Below are 18,489 nucleotides of genomic sequence, written 5' to 3'. Positions count from 1 at the left end.
ATGGAGAGGACAGGTATCAGGAGATTAGGGCAGAGATGTATGGAGAGGACAGGTTATATACTGGAGATTATGTTGGGAGGTATCAGGAGATTAGGGCAGAGATGTATGGGGAGGACAGGTTATATACTGGAGATTATGTGTGGGGAGGTATCAGGAGATTAGGGCAGAGATGTATGGAGAGGACAGGTTATATACTGGAGATTATGTGTGGGAGGTATCAGGAGATTAGGGCAGAGATGTATGGAGAGGACAGGTTATATACTGGAGATTATGTGTGGGGAGGTATCAGGAGATTAGGGCAGAGATGTATGAAGAGGACAGGTTATATACTGGAGATTATGTGTGGGGAGGTATCAGGAGATTAGGGCAGAGATGTATGGAGAGGACAGGTTATATACTGGAGATTATGTTGGGAGGTATCAGGAGATTAGGGCAGAGATGTATGGGGAGGATAGGTTATATACTGGAGATTATGTGTGGAGATTATGGGATTTTGCTCACCGTTCTCCCCGTTCATCTGCTACGTCTTTTTTCTCAGGAGATAGAGAAGGCTTGGAAGATGGTGGATACGGCCTACGAGAAGGAACAGAAGGCAAAAGAAACTATTCAGTTACTGAAGGAAGAAATCAACAATCTGACCAAACTGGTGGAGCAGGGATCCGGCATGTCTGTGGGCCAAGAGCACAGGCAAGACCCCCATAATTATCTCTGTGTATATAGTGCATGAATGTCCTAGAATGTGGTCACTGCTCCCCGATTCTGTCCGAGGCTCGTATCTAGAGCAGGCGCTGACCATCATTAGATAGTGTTTGGTGGTCTCCACCATCTCTGGGCGCGGCCCTAGGTATCCTCTATAACAATCACTGGACAGGTTGGGTTTGTACCCATCTGAATTAACCCTTAGCTATCAGCCTGTATCTGGGTAACTGGGTCTCCATTAATATCCCTATCTGTCTACAGTCTGAATGATCTTCTAAACATTAAGGAGGATCTGACCAAAGAGCGGGACCAGCTCCTCGCCGAGGTGGTGAAGCTGAGGGAGAACCTCGTGCAAGCAGCCAATCAGCAGCAGGAGACGGAGAGGCTAAAAGAGGAGGCTGAACAGAACATTGCGCAGGTGAGGCCGACGACACTGGGAACAACTCCCCAAATACCCTTATAGGTTACACGATAGGGGTTGTCCTGGTGAGACCACTCCTTGACATGTTGCCTTCTGTACTTCTTCATGTCTGTGACTTTATCCTCTGACTGGAAATCTGCATCTTCTTCTCTTTCTAGTTCCAACAAGAAATCCAAGTGCGTCAGAACGAAGCTTCCCGGGAAGCTCGTAAGAAGGAAAAGCTGGAGAAAGATCTAAGGAACGTCCAGACCGAGCTGGACAGCAAGCAGACGGAGCTCAGGACCCAACAGCAGACGCTGCAGAAGAACAAAGAGGAGCTGCAGAAGCTGGAGCAGCAGCTGAAGGAGCACAAGGTAAGGAAGCCCCAAGGTTTTTGACCTTGATATAAATCATGTGTAAAAGTAAAAGAAAAAAGAGTTAATGACATAATTAGTGAGAACAAAAATAGCAAACACTGAGAAGAGGAGTGGAAATGGGCAGAAAGGTAAAAAATGCGACTGGTCGTTAGTGGGGTCTCCAGTATCGATGGCTTGTCCAAAGTCCCAGGAGGAGAAGATTGACTGGGAGCTGACTGGAGGCTATATTTACAGCTGTCAGAGGGAGAAGGAGACTGACTGGGAGCTGACTGGAGTCTTTATTTACTTATGTCAGAGATGGAAGCAGACTAATTGGGAACTTTATAAGGATTATATTTTTAGCCCCTATAGAGGAGAGGAGTCCCAACTGAGAACTTTCTGAGCACCATATTTCCAGCTTCCAGAGGTGTAAGGAGATTGACAGTGACTATATTTATAGTTGTTGAAGGAGGGTAGAGACTGAACTTACTAGGGACTATATTTACAGACCCACAAGAGGGAGGAAGCAGAACTGGGAACTTTATTTACATTTGCCAAAGGGGGAAAGAGACCGACTAGGAACATACTGAGGATTTTGTTTGCTGTTCAATGAGGGGAATAGTACTGACTGGGATATCACTGGGCACTGTATTCACAGCTGTCAGAGGGGGAAGGAGATTGACTTGAAATATATTGGGGACTATGTTTACATCTGCTAGAGGTGGACAGAAGCTGATGAGGGAAATATTTAGGGTTATATTTACAGTCCCCTGGGGGTACAAAATACTGACTGTGAACTTCCTGATGACTTTTTTTTATTCATCTGCCAGAAGGGGAAGGAAATGGACTGGGTGCTTACTCCAGACTATGATCACAACTGGTAGAGGGGGAAGAAGAGTGACTGGGAACGTTCTGAGGACTATATTAAGTCATTAGAAGGCAAAAGAAAATTACAGGGAACTTAACTGAGGTCCATGCTATCATCTGCCTATGGGACAAGGAGACCTTAGGAATAAGTTGCCATTATCGATTTGTGTAAACGACCGCTGACCAGTTTGTGTGTAACCGATCGGCTACGGTCAGCAGGTGTAAATGCCCCTTCACCAGTTCTGACATAGGGTTACCTATAGGGTGCAGGTAAGGGATGTAGGCAGAGAAATGGGTGAAGGGACGCTGCCGGGCCACAGTGTCACAGATTAGGAAACTAAACAGTGCAGTTCATAATCGTGTTTGGGATCTTATTGTTCTGCATGAATTTGGATTTTGGGATCGCCTCCTTATATCGTGTGCAGACCCAATACCCCCTGGGGGAGCTGCACCGTGTCCGGTCGGTGAACTACCCACAGCAGAAGCAGATTGTGCATTGGAAAGTTCTGTCTTTCATTGGTTACAAAACCTCATTAAAAATGTCAAATCCGAATATATTTGTTACTAGAAGTATTTCTCATAGTTACTTTAATGGCATGAGCCAGATACAGCCGAGGAATATAAATCCAGACTTGGGGGCCCTTTAAGAGGGACAGAGAACACCCAGGTTGCTGTTGATAAACTTTACAGAACAAATGTTAGTAATTAGCGCTCTAATTATTGTGAGTGCGTCAGTAAAGATCACTAATTACAGCCAAATGCGGCTGGAAGATTGCAGCAGAGGACGAGCTCACCCTCTGCTCCTCGCCCCACAGCTGGCAGCGCCCGTCCACGCCGCACTCTCATCTACAATGATTAGAATGACAGGCGGCCGCACCGGGGAACGTGCATTAAATATTCATCCGCCAGCTGCTCCAAAACCCGAGTCTAGTTTGGAGATGCAGGAAAGAGATGATCTTTAATCTGGCAGAGAACGCGCAAGGATGAAGGGCGCGATGTAATGAAGTCTTCGAGTTGTGTAGTTCTCTCTGCACTACCGTACTGTATATACTGTAATATTACTGATCCTGAGTTACCTCCTGTATTATACTCCAGAGCTGCACTCACTATTCTGCTGGTGCAGTCACTGTGTACATACGTTACATTACTGATCCTGAGTTACATCCTGTATTATACTCCAGAGCTGCACTCACTATTCTGCTGGTGCAGTCACTGTGTACATACATTACATTACTGATCCTGAGTTACCTCCTGTATTATACCCCAGAGCTGCACTCACTATTCTGCTGGTGCAGTCACTGTGTACATACATTACATTAGTGATCCTGAGTTACCTCCTGTATTATACTCCAGAGCTGCACTCACTATTCTGGTGGTGTAGTCACTGTGTACATACATTACATTACTGATCCTGAGTTACATCCTGTATTATACCCCAGAGCTGTACTCACTATTCTGCTGGTGCAGTCACTGTGTACATACATTACATTACTGATCCTGAGTTACCTCCTGTATTATACTCCAGAGCTGCACTCACTATTCTGCTGGTGCAGTCACTGTGTACATACATTACTGATCCTGAGTTACATCCTGTATTATACCCCAGAGCTGCACTCACTATTCTGCTGGTGCAATCACTGTGTACATACATTACATTACTGATCCTGAGTTACCTCCTGTATTATACCCCAGAGCTGCACTCACTATTCTGCTGGTGCAGTCACTGTGTACATACATTACTGATCCTGAGTTACATCCTGTATTATACTCCAGAGCTGCACTCACTATTCTGCTGGTGCAGTCACTGTGTGCATACATTACATTACTGATCCTGAGTTACCTCCTGTATTATACCCCAGAGCTGCACTCACTATTCTGCTGGTGCAGTCACTGTGTACATACATTACTGATCCTGAGTTACATCCTGTATTATACTCCAGAGCTGCACTCACTATTCTGCTGGTGCAGTCACTGTGTGCATACATTACATTACTGATCCTGAGTTACATCCTGTATTATACCCCAGAGCTGCACTCACTATTCTGCTGGTGCAGTCACTATGTACATACATTACATTACTGATCCTGAGTTACCTCCTGTATTATACCCCAGAGCTGCACTCACTATTCTGCTGGTGCAGTCACTGTGTACATACATTACTGATCCTGAGTTACATCCTGTATTATACTCCAGAGCTGCACTCACTATTCTGCTGGTGCAGTCACTGTGTACATACATTACATTACTGATCCTGAGTTACATCCTGTATTATACTCCAGAGCTGCACTCACTATTCTGCTGGTGCAGTCACTGTGTACATACATTACATTACTGATCCCGAGTTACCTCCTGTATTATACTCCAGAGCTGCACTCACTATTCTGCTGGTGCAGTCACTATGTACATACATTACATTACTGATCCTGAGTTACCTCCTGTATTATACCCCAGAGCTGCACTCACTATTCTGCTGGTGCAGTCACTGTGTACATACATTACTGATCCTGAGTTACATCCTGTATTATACTCCAGAGCTGCACTCACTATTCTGCTGGTGCAGTCACTGTGTGCATACATTACATTACTGATCCTGAGTTACCTCCTGTATTATACCCCAGAGCTGCACTCACTATTCTGCTGGTGCAGTCACTGTGAACATACATTACATTACTGATCCTGAGTTACCTCCTGTATTATACCCCAGAGCTGCACTCACTATTCTGCTGGTGCAGTCACTGTGTACATACATTACATTACTGATCCTGAGTTACCTCCTGTATTATACCCCAGAGCTGCACTCACTATTCTGCTGGTGCAGTCACTGTGTACATACATTACTGATCCTGAGTTACATCCTGTATTATACTCCAGAGCTGCACTCACTATTCTGCTGGTGCAGTCACTGTGTGCATACATTACATTACTGATCCTGAGTTACCTCCTGTATTATACCCCAGAGCTGCACTCACTATTCTCACATGGTTACTATTTACAATAAGATGAGCGCAGCTCTGGAGTATTGTGCTGGGTGTAACTTGGGATCAGTTGGTAATTCTGTTGGTGGAGGGGAGGTATAAATCAATATTGGCAGCTGACATCTTACATATAAATGACTTTTGCACGTTTCTTGTAGATCCTGAATGAGAGAGTTGGTAAAGAGCTAGAACAGCTCCAGATCCGAAACGGCAAATTGCAGCAGGAGAACGAGCAGCACGTTCTGTCCAACGAGCAGCTGACGCAGGAGAACCAGCAGAAGCAGCTGGAATTAAAGGTAACACAATCCGGCTTTCATTTCCTGCACTGGGACCAGCAACTGCCTCCCATCAACACCTATAGAGAGTCTGCTGCTCATTGATCTTGACAGCAGTTTAGCAAATGTTGGGGCTGAATGTCTGAAGTGAGGGTTTCCTGCCCCCAAAAAACAACATAATGTCGGAAAATGCTCAAAAATTGATGGCAGTGGCTCAAGGTGGATGATAAATGCGCTGCATCTGGTGAAAGTTTGTCGACCTTTATTTGGTTTTCTTACTTTGTATCACTTTTTGGTCTAAAATTTGGTGATATTTGGCACGTTTTAAGCCGCATCTTTTATCTTTTTTTTCTCCATGCCACACCTGTTTTCTTCCAGGCTACACATCTTTTCTACCAAGCCACACCTATTTTCTTCTGAGCCACACCCCTTAGCTTTATAAGACACACCCCTTTTATTGTAAGCCACCATTCTTCATCTTCAAAGCCTCATGAAGAAAGAGAGGAATCCAACTCTGATAGGTAAAATCAAAATTCTTTACTGATACTCATATAAAACGAGGGCAAGGCTATATGACCTACAGAAACCGGGTTATCCCGGAGGAAGAAGAGTGCTTGTCTTTAAGCTAATGCATTTCGAGCACATGGGTGCACTTAGACTCACATGCTCGAAACGCGTTCAGCTAAAGACAGGCACTCTTCTTACGGTATACCCGGGTTCTGTAGGTCATATAGCCTTGCCCTTGTTTTATATGAGTATGAATAAAGAATTTTTATTTTACCTGTCAGAGCTGGATTCCTCTCCTTCTTCATGTGTACATGCTAGGCGTTTGTCAGAAACCTAAATCCGTGCTCCAACGTCCTGAACACAAGGGATTCATCATGAGGGTGAGCCGCAACTCTTTACCTTCTAAGCCACACCCCTTTACCTTCTAAGCCATACCCCTCTACCTTTTAAGCCTCACCCCTTTACCTTCTAAGCCACACCCCTTTACCATCTAAACTATACCTCTTTACCCTCTAATCCACATCTTTTTATTTTCTAAGCCACACCTCTTCTCTTCTATGGCCTCTTTCACACTTCAGTCTTTTGGCGTCAGTCTGAAACCGCCATTTTCCTCAAATAGCGGATCCGCCATTTTTTGGGGGCGGATCCGCTATTTTCCCATAGACATGCATTAGCGACGGATTGTGACGGATGGTCGTCCATTCCATCCGCCATGCGACGGATCCATCGAAATTTAGCGGATGTTGTCTAGACATTGATGGACATTATTACGTTTTTTGTCTGCGCCGAAATGGCGGTTCGCGGCGGATCCGTCGCGTCCGCCATTCCATAGAATGGCCGCCTATGGGCGACGGATCCGTCACGACCGTCATTTCGGTGGATCCGTCGCCCCAATCCGCTTTTTCAATTGCGCATGCTCCAAAAAGTAGATACTTTTCCCAGACAACCCCCAAGTAACTGATCTGTCAAAAAAACGGATCCGTTAGAACCGTTTTCTCAACAATTGTGACGGATCCGTCGATCCGTTACTATGTTGGAGCTGACTGACGCCAAACAACTGAAGTGTGAAAGAAGCCTAAACCACACATTTTCTTCTAAGCCACACCTCTTCCTACAAAGCCACACCTCTTTACCTTGTGAGCCACACCTCTTTACCTTCTAAACCACACCTTTTTTTCCTGTATGCCACACCTCCTCACTCTAGGACACCCCTCCTTTTCAATATAAACCTTTCGCTCTAATTCCCATGATGCCACACATGCTTTCACATTAAACCACACCTCCATTCCCCTTTAGGCCACTCCTCTTTTTCCCTGTAAGCCACACCTCTTGTGGCAAAAAGTAAACAGCAACAAATGTCTGACAATGAAGAGGTGTAAACTAGATAAATGCTATTGTGTTTTTGTATAGCACCAACCTGTTCCACAGCGCTTTACAGCTCAGAGGGGAACACCACGCGGTGCGACAACTTGCACCAAAATTTGTCACTTTTACCTCCAAAGTCGGGCGCAAACACTTCTTTTCCAAACTTTTCTACGCCTCCCTGATCCGCAGTAATCCAGGATTTTACTCACTGGGTCATTTCCGATATTTGTGTATTTTATCGGCGCTGATTCCCGGGGGGTTGTGAACTTACAAACAAGAGGAATCAAAAAATAGGTTTCAAAAAAGTTGGTAAAAAGTTTTCACTTTACTTTTTTTTGTTTTATTTTTAGATGGTCCCATACCGCGGGGTCACAAAGTGGGTGGGAGACATTTTGTAAATATTCCCCAAGAAAACCTGTGCGTCCTTGGAGAGGTTTGTCGGGTGGTCCGAGGTGGGTCCGGAGGCGGTGATTAGCAGGCAGAGTGCTCTGCCTGTTCTCCTGCCCAAGCTCAGCTTAGTCATAGGGCAGCTTAGGGGGTCTCCAGCCATTCTACTGATGATGAGGACCCCCGATGGTATGAATCTGTGGGGCACCTGTCCGCACGGGATGTTTCCGTCTCTTCATCTCGTCTCCTTCTTTCTTCTCGTTCACAGTCCCGAGAAGATGAGATCAGCCAGATGCGGCAGGAGATCTCCAAACTTTCCAAAGTCCGAGAGTCCATCCAGAAGAAATACCGGCAGATGGAGGAGCAGAAGATCGAGGTGGAGCAGCAGAGAGAGACGCTGAAAAACCAGATCACCGGGCTGGAGAGAGGTGAGGCGTCCGCACTCATCGGGACCTCACACCAGGATAAGCGGCGCCTGCTTTATGTAGATAAGATCTTCAGCAACTTCTCACCGTCCTCTTGCTGTCAGTGAATGGAAATATTCATTTTTTACATCCTCCATCCAGTCTTACGCTGCAATAACAGTAGCTTCACGGATAACAATCCAATTCATGGTTCCCGTCAGTTTGACAATAGATTTGCTTGCTGCAGTATTCTTACCTCCATCCTTAGTCCTCCTCACAGAGCTGAAGGCTTGTTACAGTGTGTCAGTATAGGCACACGGTATAAGCACACAGGGCCTCCAGACCGTCTCCATAACATCGCTACAAAACCAGCATGTGTCAGAGTCTCAGATGAGTTTTCTGCTTTGTGCATTTTCAAGATCTCTGCTGGTTGTCAGTGAACAGGAATATCCTTGCTTAGATTTATGGGCTGGGGCAACATTACAGAGTATCAGATCTCTCCTTTTAACAAGTGATCAGAGCAGGTTCTCATCCTCAAGAAGGTTTCCATTCACTGCCAGCAAGCGGACAGTGGGCGAGGGATGGAAATCTGCAGCATATTGGGAAGTAACAGAGCTGGTAATTATACAGTTAATTAGCCGGGCATGGCAGAATCCTTTTTAGGGCAGATTAGGACAAATGTTGAATTTTTTTGATCATTCAAATCTGCAAATTTTGGTCATAGGAACCTAAATTTTGTGCACGACTGGGTTGGGGCGCAGCTCTGGGTGCATGAGCAGCCATCATTACACGCTTTACGGATAAGCACGGGAAATGGAGCGATGGTTCCCACGGGGTCAGTGTGCCGATCGTGTCCTGTCTGCTGCACACTGACCGAAAACCTTCTTGTCTGCACCCATCCTGGTTCCTCTTGGTTCTTGCAATTTTGTTTGTTACTGGCTCTGCACCCATGAGTTGTCTTCTCATTATATGGTAGTGCGCCCAATACTTTAATTATTCATCCTGGTTCCGGTATCTCAAAATGTAGAAAAATCACTGTACGCCCTGAGACAGGTGCTCAAGTAAGGCCCAATACCAGCACTGTATCATAGAAAAACGTGGCTGAAGGGTAGAACATTATAAGTGGGAGACAGTCAAAAAAGGAAGAGTAATTCACGTAGACGTTTCGGTCTCACATGACCTTCATCAGTTTAAAAGAATCAAAAGGTGACGGATGTCAATAACATAATACAAATGTAGAAAGCAATCAGATTAATAACACTAAAAGATATCGTACAATGCTAAGGATTATCGGTTCTAGAGGGTCCGCAATCGTCTCAGTTCACGATATATACACTATATAGTATCAGAGTCATAAGCTCCGTAGAGATCAATAACAGATTACAGAACAATGAATAGATGGAAGTAACCTATAAAACTGCACATATAGGAAAAAGAAGGCGAAGGACGACCCAGTGTTCAGTAGGAAAAGATTTCTATAAGAGAACATAAGAGATCCAGGTGAGTAATGTGATCACGTCACAAGAGAGTAGGTGGAAAGCGCACCGAGGACGTGTCATTATCCATGACTTCATATCTGAACTAGGGTATGTTCTCTCTGTGCTTTCCACCTACTCTCTTGTGACATGATCACATTACTCACCTGGATCTCTTATGTTCTCTTATAGAAATCTTTTCCTACTGAACACTGGATCTCCCTTCGCCTCCTTTTTTCCTATCTGTGCAGTGTTATAGGTTACTTCCATTTATTCATAGTTATGTTATCTGTTATTGATGTCTACGGAGCTTATGATTCTGACTCTGATACCATATATTATTGATAATCTTTTGCATTATACAATATCTTTTAGTGTTATTAATCTGATAGCTTTCTGCATTTGTATTCTATTATTGACAGCCGTCACCTTCTGATTCTTTTACAGTAAACTGATGAAGGTCATGTGAGACCGAAACATCTACGTGTATTACTCTTACTTTTTTTGACTGCCACACAATTAAAATGTTATACCATCTAACTCCGGTACCGGACCCGGTGATGTGCACAGCGCTGCTGACGGAGGGAGTCTCATCCTGACTCCAGTACCTGACCCGGTGATGTGATGTGCACAGTGCTGCTGACAGAGGAAGTCTCTGCGCTCATCCTGACTCCAGTACCTGACCCGGTGATGTGATGTGCGTAGTGCTGCTGACAGAGGAAGTCTCTGCGCTCATCCTGACTCCAGTACCTGACCCGGTGATGTGATGTGCACAGTGCTGCTGACGGAGGGAGTCTCTACGCCCATCCTGACTCCAGTACCTGACCCGGTGATGTGATGTGCACAGTGCTGCTGACAGAGGAAGTCTCTGCGCTCATCCTGACTCCAGTACCTGACCCGGTGATGTGATGTGCACAGTGCTGCTGACAGAGGAAGTCTCTGCGCTCATCCTGACTCCAGTACCTGACCCGGTGATGTGATGTGCACAGTGCTGCTGACGGAGGGAGTCTCTACGCCCATCCTGACTCCAGTACCTGACCCGGTGATGTGATGTGCACAGTGCTGCTGACGGAGGGAGTCTCTGCGCCCATCCTGACTCCGGTACCTGACCCGGTGATGTGATGTGCGTAGTGCTGCTGACAGAGGAAGTCTCTGCGCTCATCCTGACTCCAGTACCTGACCCAGTGATGTGATGTGCACAGTGCTGCTGACGGAGGGAGTCTCTGCGCCCGTCCTGACTCCGGTACCTGACCCGGTGATGTGATGTGTGTAGTGCTGCTGACAGAGGAAGTCTCTGCGCTCATCCTGACTCCGGTACCTGACCCAGTGATGTGATGTGCGTAGTGCTGCTGACAGAGGAAGTCTCTGCGCTCATCCTGACTCCAGTACCTGACCCGGTGATGTGATGTGCACAGTGCTGCTGACGGAGGGAGTCTCTGCGCCCATCCTGACTCCGGTACCTGACCTGGTGATGTGATGTGCGTAGTGCTGCTGACAGAGGAAGTCTCTGCGCTCATCCTGACTCCAGTACCTGACCCGGTGATGTGATGTGCACAGTGCTGCTGACGGAGGGAGTCTCTGCGCCCGTCCTGACTCCGGTACCTGACCCAGTGATGTGATGTGTGTAGTGCTGCTGACGGAGGGAGTCTCTGCGCCCGTCCTGACTCCGGTACCTGACCCAGTGATGTGATGTGCACAGCGCTGCTGACGGAGGGAGTCTCTGCGCCCGTCCTGACTCCGGTACCTGACCCAGTGATGTGATGTGCACAGTGCTGCTGACGGAGGGAGTCTCTGCGCCCGTCCTGACTCCGGTACCTGACCCAGTGATGTGATGTGCACAGTGCTACTGACGGAGGGAGTCTCTGCCCCCGTCCTGACTCCGATACCTGACCCAGTGATGTGCACAGTGCTGCTGATGTAGGGAGTCTCTGTACCCGTCCTGACTCTGGTACCTGACCCGGTTATGTGCACAGTGCTGCTGACGGAGGGAGTCTCTGTACCCGTCCTGACTCTGGTACCTGACCCAGTGATGTGCACAGTGCTGCTGATGTAGGGAGTCTCTGTACCCGTCCTGACTCTGGTACCTGACCCGGTTATGTGCACAGTGCTGCTGACGGAGGGAGTCTCTGTACCCGTCCTGACTCTGGTACCTGACCCAGTGATGTGCACAGTGCTGCTGATGTAGGGAGTCTCTGTACCCGTCCTGACTCTGGTACCTGACCTGGTTATGTGCACAGCGCTGCTGACAGAGGAAGTCTCTTCGCTCGTATCGAAGTGTAATCCCATTCTGACAGCGCATCGCTTCCGGCCTGACACTAATTATACATCTATATTCCCCCAGAGCTGGAATCTGCTAAGAAACAAGCGGAGCTGGAAAAGAAAGCAGTAGACGAGCTCATCAGAGAGAGGGACGTTCTGAACAAGGTGAGTTACTGTGGAAACACTCGAGACCGCTCGTAGATAGACAGATTAAAGGAGAGGAGAGAATAAGGGCGGTCTCGCACCTTAGTTAGCGAGCATTGGGCTGCCAGCTTTGCCTCCCGACTTTCCAGCAGAGGCAGACACACATCAGTTGCCAGATATCTCCCATTGGAATAAGTGGTGGGACATGTTGATATCCAGCATGTCCGGTCCTTCTCTGCCCTGTCATCGGCTGTAGGGGAGAGTTAAATATGTATCTTGTTCTACATATTATAAGGTTTGACCGTACTGCGGTTACAGCCGGGAGCAGACAGGCTTTCAGCAGGATTGTGAGTGCAGCCTCTTCTCAAAAATTGTTTAGAAGGAAGGGATCGTTAACATTTTTTTTTACTTATTTACTTACCTCTCTGAGCCCCTGCAGCTCCAGTGTGGTTTCCCCATCATCTCTGCATGAACTGGAAGTGATGACATCCTGTCCGTACAGTGAACCGGCTGCAGCCAATCATTGGCCGCAGTGGTCAGGCGACTGTCATCACATCCAGTCCACACTGAGACTATAGATCAGCAGGGTGTGCAGAGTAGTCAGTAAGTGGAAATGGAAAGACGCCTTTATACTACAAATATGGTGGGAGATGACCTCCTGCAGATGGAGAAGAGGTCTATGGGGGGATAAAATGCTCCATGTGTCCCCACACTTCTCCTTTTCTTCTAGAACCTCCTGAAAGCGGGCAATGCCACCCAGAAACAGCTGAACCTGGTGAAACTCCACGAACAGTCGAAGAAGAACCTGGAAGAGGAAATCATCAACTACAAGGAGGAGGCGCAGAAACAGCGGAAGATCATCTACCAGCTGGAGAAGGAGCGGGACCGGTACATCAATGAGGCCAGCGAGCTGACCCAGAAGGTGGGCGCCATACAACTCCTCCACCTTGTGCCCGGAGACTCGGGATGAACCCATAGACATGTCACCCTTCTTTCTTGTGCCTTCGTCTTGCAGGTTCTTCAGCACATGGAGGATATCAAAGTACGGGAGATGCAGATCTTCGATTATAAGAAAAAGATCGCCGAAGCCGAAACCAAACTGAAACAGCAGCAGAATTTGTACGAAGCCGTGAGGTCCGACCGGAACCTGTACAGCAAGAACCTCATAGAAGCTCAGGTGCCCTGGGATATGTCATGCATCAGGATTGGTGGGGTCTGTCTCCTGGGACCCCTACAGATCCTGAGATGGAGGCAGTTCTGATTCACACTCATGGTTTTTACCCTTCCAACTGTACAGGAGACTGTGGCACCGCTCTGCGGAAGTGAAGGAGGCTGTGCGGCAGTTCCCTGTCTGTACAGCGACACTTGCAGCCAACCATAGCAAAAAGCCAGCATTGCAGCCCCTCCATTCTTACGATTGCCAGAGGTTCCAGAGATCAGACCCCCACCGATCATGTAATGGCACAACCTAGCAAATATTTCTTCATCAGATAGGAATACCCCTTTAAATTAACCTTGCGTGGCTCATGTATCTGTCTATTATCCACCTTCCAAAAACAGACTCCTTTTATTTTGCACAAATTGCACCCAGTTCATAAAGGGGGCGAGCGCTGCACAATATTACGGCATGCTAGCCGCAGAGCGCCACCTCATGGCTGCGCAGTATGTTCGGCAGTAGTCAATCGTATATTTGGCACAACCATTCCAATATGTTCAGTCCCCAAATCTGATGAAAGAGTCAAAAAATGGCGTTCAGCTCTCATGATTTACTCTCTTTTCAGCCAACTTTTATTAAAAAAAAAAAAATCCAAATTTTCATCCATTTTTTACCCAGATATAACGCCTACTTTAGTTATGGGTCCTGTAAGCCGCATGAAGGCTGATTATTAACCACAAGTTCTTCTTCACAGGATGAAATAACCGAGATGAAGAGAAAGCTGAAAATCATGAACCACCAGGTGGACCAGCTGAAGGAAGAGATCACCTCCAAGGAAGCGGCTCTGGTCAAGGTCCATTTGGATCACCAACGTCTGGAGAAGGAGAAGGAGGCGCTGAAGGTTCGTCTGCGCTCTCAGTAGATTGTAGGTCACTTCTTGCATTTGATATCATCGTGTGTCTGCACAGGACGGGCAGGAATCCCTCTGCGCTCCTTAAACCCTACATGAGAACAACCCCTTTTAATGGGGTCTTACTGCCGCTCCCTGTGTCCTTTTCATTCTCAGAGGACCCCCTTAGCTGATGCCGTCATACCCCATTAAACTTGAGCACAGGAAAGAAGGAGAACCTCTGCCAATTAGGTATCCTACAAACGTGGCCAGATGCAGGATCTGAAGCTTCGGCCCAAATGCTATCTGTACCCGGACCCCCTACCTGTCATATGTATTTCTAACATTGGGGTCTCTGCGCCCCCTCAGACAGCAGGCCCCTGGTGTACTTACTACCTCCGCGCCTTGTACCCCATTACCATCACCATGCCCTCTGCCGACCCTTACTGCATTAGTGACATATTAGGGATCGATCATTTGAGTCACGGAACGATTGATGTGTTTAGGCCAATCTCCCCTTCATTTGTCAGACCTGCCACAGTCGCTGAGGATCCACAGCAGCCGCTCCCCGGTGCACACGGTCCTGCCAGCACAGCTCATATCCTCTGCTGCCAGCCCAGGGACCGGCCGCCATCATCCTGACACCGACACTTCTGCACCTCAATTATTTATCTGGGAATGTTTCCAAATCTCCCAGCACATTAGTCACTGCCCCGGGCAGTCCTGTCCCTCACCCGGATCATTCCTGCCCCGTGCCAGAGACGGAGACCACCCGCTGCAGCGTTTTCATTACCCTGAATGCCCGGACATGGCTTGTGCTCGTAGATGGAGGAAGCATCTCATACATTGCTATGTGCCATCATTGCTGCAGATGGGAACATTGCACATCCACAGTGAATAGAAGCCATGGCACTGTCTCCGGTGGGAGACTTTTTATGTAATTATTGGCCATTAACCAGTATGGCTTCCGATCTTCCGAGCGGCCTCTTTGCCAGTGTATGAAGTGGTGAATCCTTTTTGCGCTGGATGAATTGGCGCGGTTTTATATTACTCTATAGATGCACTGTGAACCCCTGGTTTACTGATATTTCTGAGGTGTTAAAGGGTTAATGCGATCAGCATGATTGCTTTTTGTCTTTACAGCACCTATTGGTCGGCTCGGTTACCCCAATATATTGCACCAAAATTCAGACAAAATTTTCGTGCACCTAGAAATACTTAAGCAATGGCTGTGGGTCCCCTGTGTGAAAGGCTGTGGGTCACTAGTGGGAAAGGCTGTGCGTCACCAGCGGGAAAGTCTGTGCGTCACCAGCGGGAAAGGCTGTGCGTCACCAGCGGGAAAGGCTGTGCGTCACCAGCGGGAAAGGTTGTGCGTCACCAGCGGGAAAGGTTGTGCGTCACCAGCGGGAAAGGTTGTGCGTCACCAGTGGGAAAGGTTGTGCGTCATTAGCGGGAAAGGCTGTGCGTCACCAGCGGGAAAGGCTGTGCGTCACCAGCGGGAAAGGCTGTGCGTCACCAGCGGGAAAGGCTGTGCGTCACCAGCGGGAAAGGCTGTGCGTCACCAGCGGGAAAGGTTGCGCGTTACAAGCGGGAAAGGTTGTGTTTCACCAGTGGGAAAGCCTGTGCATCACCACCTTGAAAGCCTGTGCGTCACTAGCAGGAAAGGCTGTGCATCACCAGCTGGAAAGCCTGTGCGTCACTAGCGGGAAAGGCTGTGCGTCACCAGCGGGTAAGGCTGTGCGTCACCAGCGGGAAAGGCTGTGCGTCACCTGCGGGAAAGGCTGTGCGTCACCAGCGGGAAAGGCTGTGCGTCACCAGCGGGAAAGGCTGTGCGTCACCAGCGGGAAAGGCTGTGCGTCACCAGCGGGAAAGGCTATGCGTCACCAGTGGGAAAGGCTGTGCGTCACCAGCAAGAAAGGCTATGCGTCACCAGCGGGAAAGGCTGTGCGTCACCAGCGGGAAAGGCTGTGCGTCACCAGCGGGAAAGGCTGTGCGTCACCAGCGGGAAAGGCTGTGCGTCACCAGCGGGAAAGGCTGTGCGTCACCAGCGGGAAAGGCTGTGCGTCACCAGCGGGAAAGGCTGTGTGTCACCAGCAAGAAAGGCTGAGCGTCACCAGCGGGAAAGGCTGCGCGTCACCAGCGGGAAAGGCTGCGCGTCACCAGCGGGAAAGGCTGCGCGTCACCAGCGGGAAAGGCTGCGCGTCACCACCGGGAAAGGCTGTGCGTCACCACCGGGAAAGGCTGTGCGTCACCAGCGGCAAAGGCTGTGCGTCACCAGCGGGAAAGGCTGTGCGTCACCAGCTGGGAAACGTTGCGCGTCACCAGCGCGAAAGGTTGTGCTTCACCAGTGGGAAAGCCTGTGCATCACCACCTGGAAAGCCTGTGCATCACTAGCGGGAAAGGTTGTGCGTCACCAGCGGGAAAGCCTGTGCGTCACTAGCGGGAAAGGCTGTGCGTCACCAGCAGGTAAGGCTGTGCGTCACCAGCGGGAAAGGCTGTGCGTCACCAGCAGGTAAGGCTGTGCGTCACCAGCGGGAAAGGCTGTGCGTCACCAGCGGGAAAGGCTGTGCGTCACCAGCGGGAAAGGCTGTGCGTCACCAGCGGGAAAGGCTGTGCGTCACCAGCGGGAAAGGCTGTGCGTCACCAGCGGGAAAGGCTGTGCGTCACCAGCGGGAAAGGCTACGTGTCACCAGCGGGAAAGGCTGTGCCTCACCAGCGGGAAAGGCTGTGCGTCACCAGCGGGAAAGGCTGTGCATCACCACCTGGAAAGCCTGTGCGTCACTAGTGGGAAAGGTTGTGCGTCACCAGCGGGAAAGGTTGTGCGTCACTAGCGGGAAAGGCTGTGCGTCACCAGCGGGAAAGGCTGTGCGTCACCAGCGGGTAAGGCTGTGCGTCACCAGCGGGAAAGGCTGTGCGTCACCAGTGGGAAAGGTTGTGCTTCACCAGCGAGAAAGGTTGTGCGTCACCAGCGGGAAAGGTTGTGCTTCACCAACAGGAAAGGCTGTGCGTCACCAGCGGGAAAAGCTGTGCTTCGCCAGCGGGCAAGGTTGTGCGTCACTGCGGGAAAGGCTGTGCGTCACCAGCGGGAAAGGTTGTGCGTCACTGCGGGAAAGGCTGTGCGTCACCAGCGGAAAAGGCTGTGCGTCACCAGCGGAAAAGACTGTGCGTCACCAGCGGGAAAGGCTGTGCGTCGCCAGAGGGAAAGGCTGTGTGTCACCAGTGGGAAAGGTTGTGCGTTACCAGCGGGAAAGGCTGTGTGTCACCAGCGGGAAAGGTTGTGCGTTACCAGCGGGAAAGGCTGCGCGTCACTAGCTGGAAAGGCTGTGCGTCACCAGCGGGAAAGGCTGTGTGTCACCACCTGGAAAGTCTGTGCGTCACTAGCGGGAAAGGCTGTGCGTCACCAGCAGGAAAGGCCTGATACCTTGTGACGTCCTAACAGTAGAAAACCCAACAGAATCCCCCGTCCTTCTTCATGCCACATCAGCCATCCTCCAATTCGGTGGCACCACCCGTTACAAGAGAGTCTTAAGAATATGAGATACAGTGGCCTGTCAATTACTGATCTCAGCTCCCTTGGTATCTGTGGATGAACGCCATCAGACCGAGGGATTTCTCAATGTTTAATTTGCTCAGACGCAGGTGTACTTCTTGTGTTAATCAAGTTATATCAGGCAGTGAACTTTGATTTTTGCCCTCTTGAATGATCCCTGGAAGAGTCAGTTCATTGGTGAACACGGATGAATAGTGCCTGTTTAAAAGGAACCTGTCACCCCCAAAATGGAAGTTGAGCTAAGCCCACCGGCATCAGGGGCTTATCTACAGCATTCTAACAATCCAGCAGACAGAGGATAACATAGTCCATATACTCTTCTTTCTCTCTGAGTTGCTGTGAACTCATCATCATTCCACACAGGATCTGATCTGTGTCTCACCTCCCTGATATTTTAAGGCTACTTTCACACTAGCGTCGTACGACGCACAACGAATTGCGTCGTTGCGACGTACCGACGCAAGCAGTGAAAGCGCCGCACAACGGGGGCAGCGGATGCTGTTTTTCAACGCATCCGCTGCCCCATTGTGAGGTGCGGGAAGGAGGGGGCGGACACGATGCACCAAAAAACGTTACATGCAACGTTTTTTGGTGCCGGCGGTCCGACGCAACACGATGCAACCGTCGCACGACGGTTGCGATGTGTGGCAATGCGTCGCTAATGTTAGTCTATGGAGAAAAAAACGCATCCTGCAAGCAATTTTGCAGGATCCGTTTTTTATCCACAACGACGCATTGTGATGTGCAGTGCACGACGCTAGTGTGAAAGTAGCCTAAAGGC

General features: G+C 49.0%; 1 protein-coding gene across 1 annotated transcript in view; it reads left to right on the top strand.

Annotated features, from left to right (window-relative positions):
• Positions 1-18,489, top strand: part of CFAP58 (cilia and flagella associated protein 58) — a 79,666-nt gene that overhangs the window by 27,153 nt on the left and 34,024 nt on the right. The window contains exons 3-11 of the mRNA XM_077258075.1: positions 539-687; positions 961-1,117; positions 1,279-1,473; positions 5,456-5,593; positions 8,100-8,259; positions 12,052-12,134; positions 12,844-13,035; positions 13,129-13,290; positions 14,024-14,170. Coding sequence (XP_077114190.1) covers positions 539-687; positions 961-1,117; positions 1,279-1,473; positions 5,456-5,593; positions 8,100-8,259; positions 12,052-12,134; positions 12,844-13,035; positions 13,129-13,290; positions 14,024-14,170 — 1,383 coding nt within the window. The remainder of the gene's footprint in view (positions 1-538; positions 688-960; positions 1,118-1,278; positions 1,474-5,455; positions 5,594-8,099; positions 8,260-12,051; positions 12,135-12,843; positions 13,036-13,128; positions 13,291-14,023; positions 14,171-18,489) is intronic.

This window comes from Ranitomeya variabilis, chromosome 4 (assembly GCF_051348905.1).
Source record: "Ranitomeya variabilis isolate aRanVar5 chromosome 4, aRanVar5.hap1, whole genome shotgun sequence".
Classification (NCBI taxonomy): Eukaryota; Metazoa; Chordata; class Amphibia; order Anura; family Dendrobatidae; genus Ranitomeya; species Ranitomeya variabilis.
Note: the sequence above shows the minus strand (reverse complement) of the source record. Positions and strands in the feature narration are given on the sequence as shown.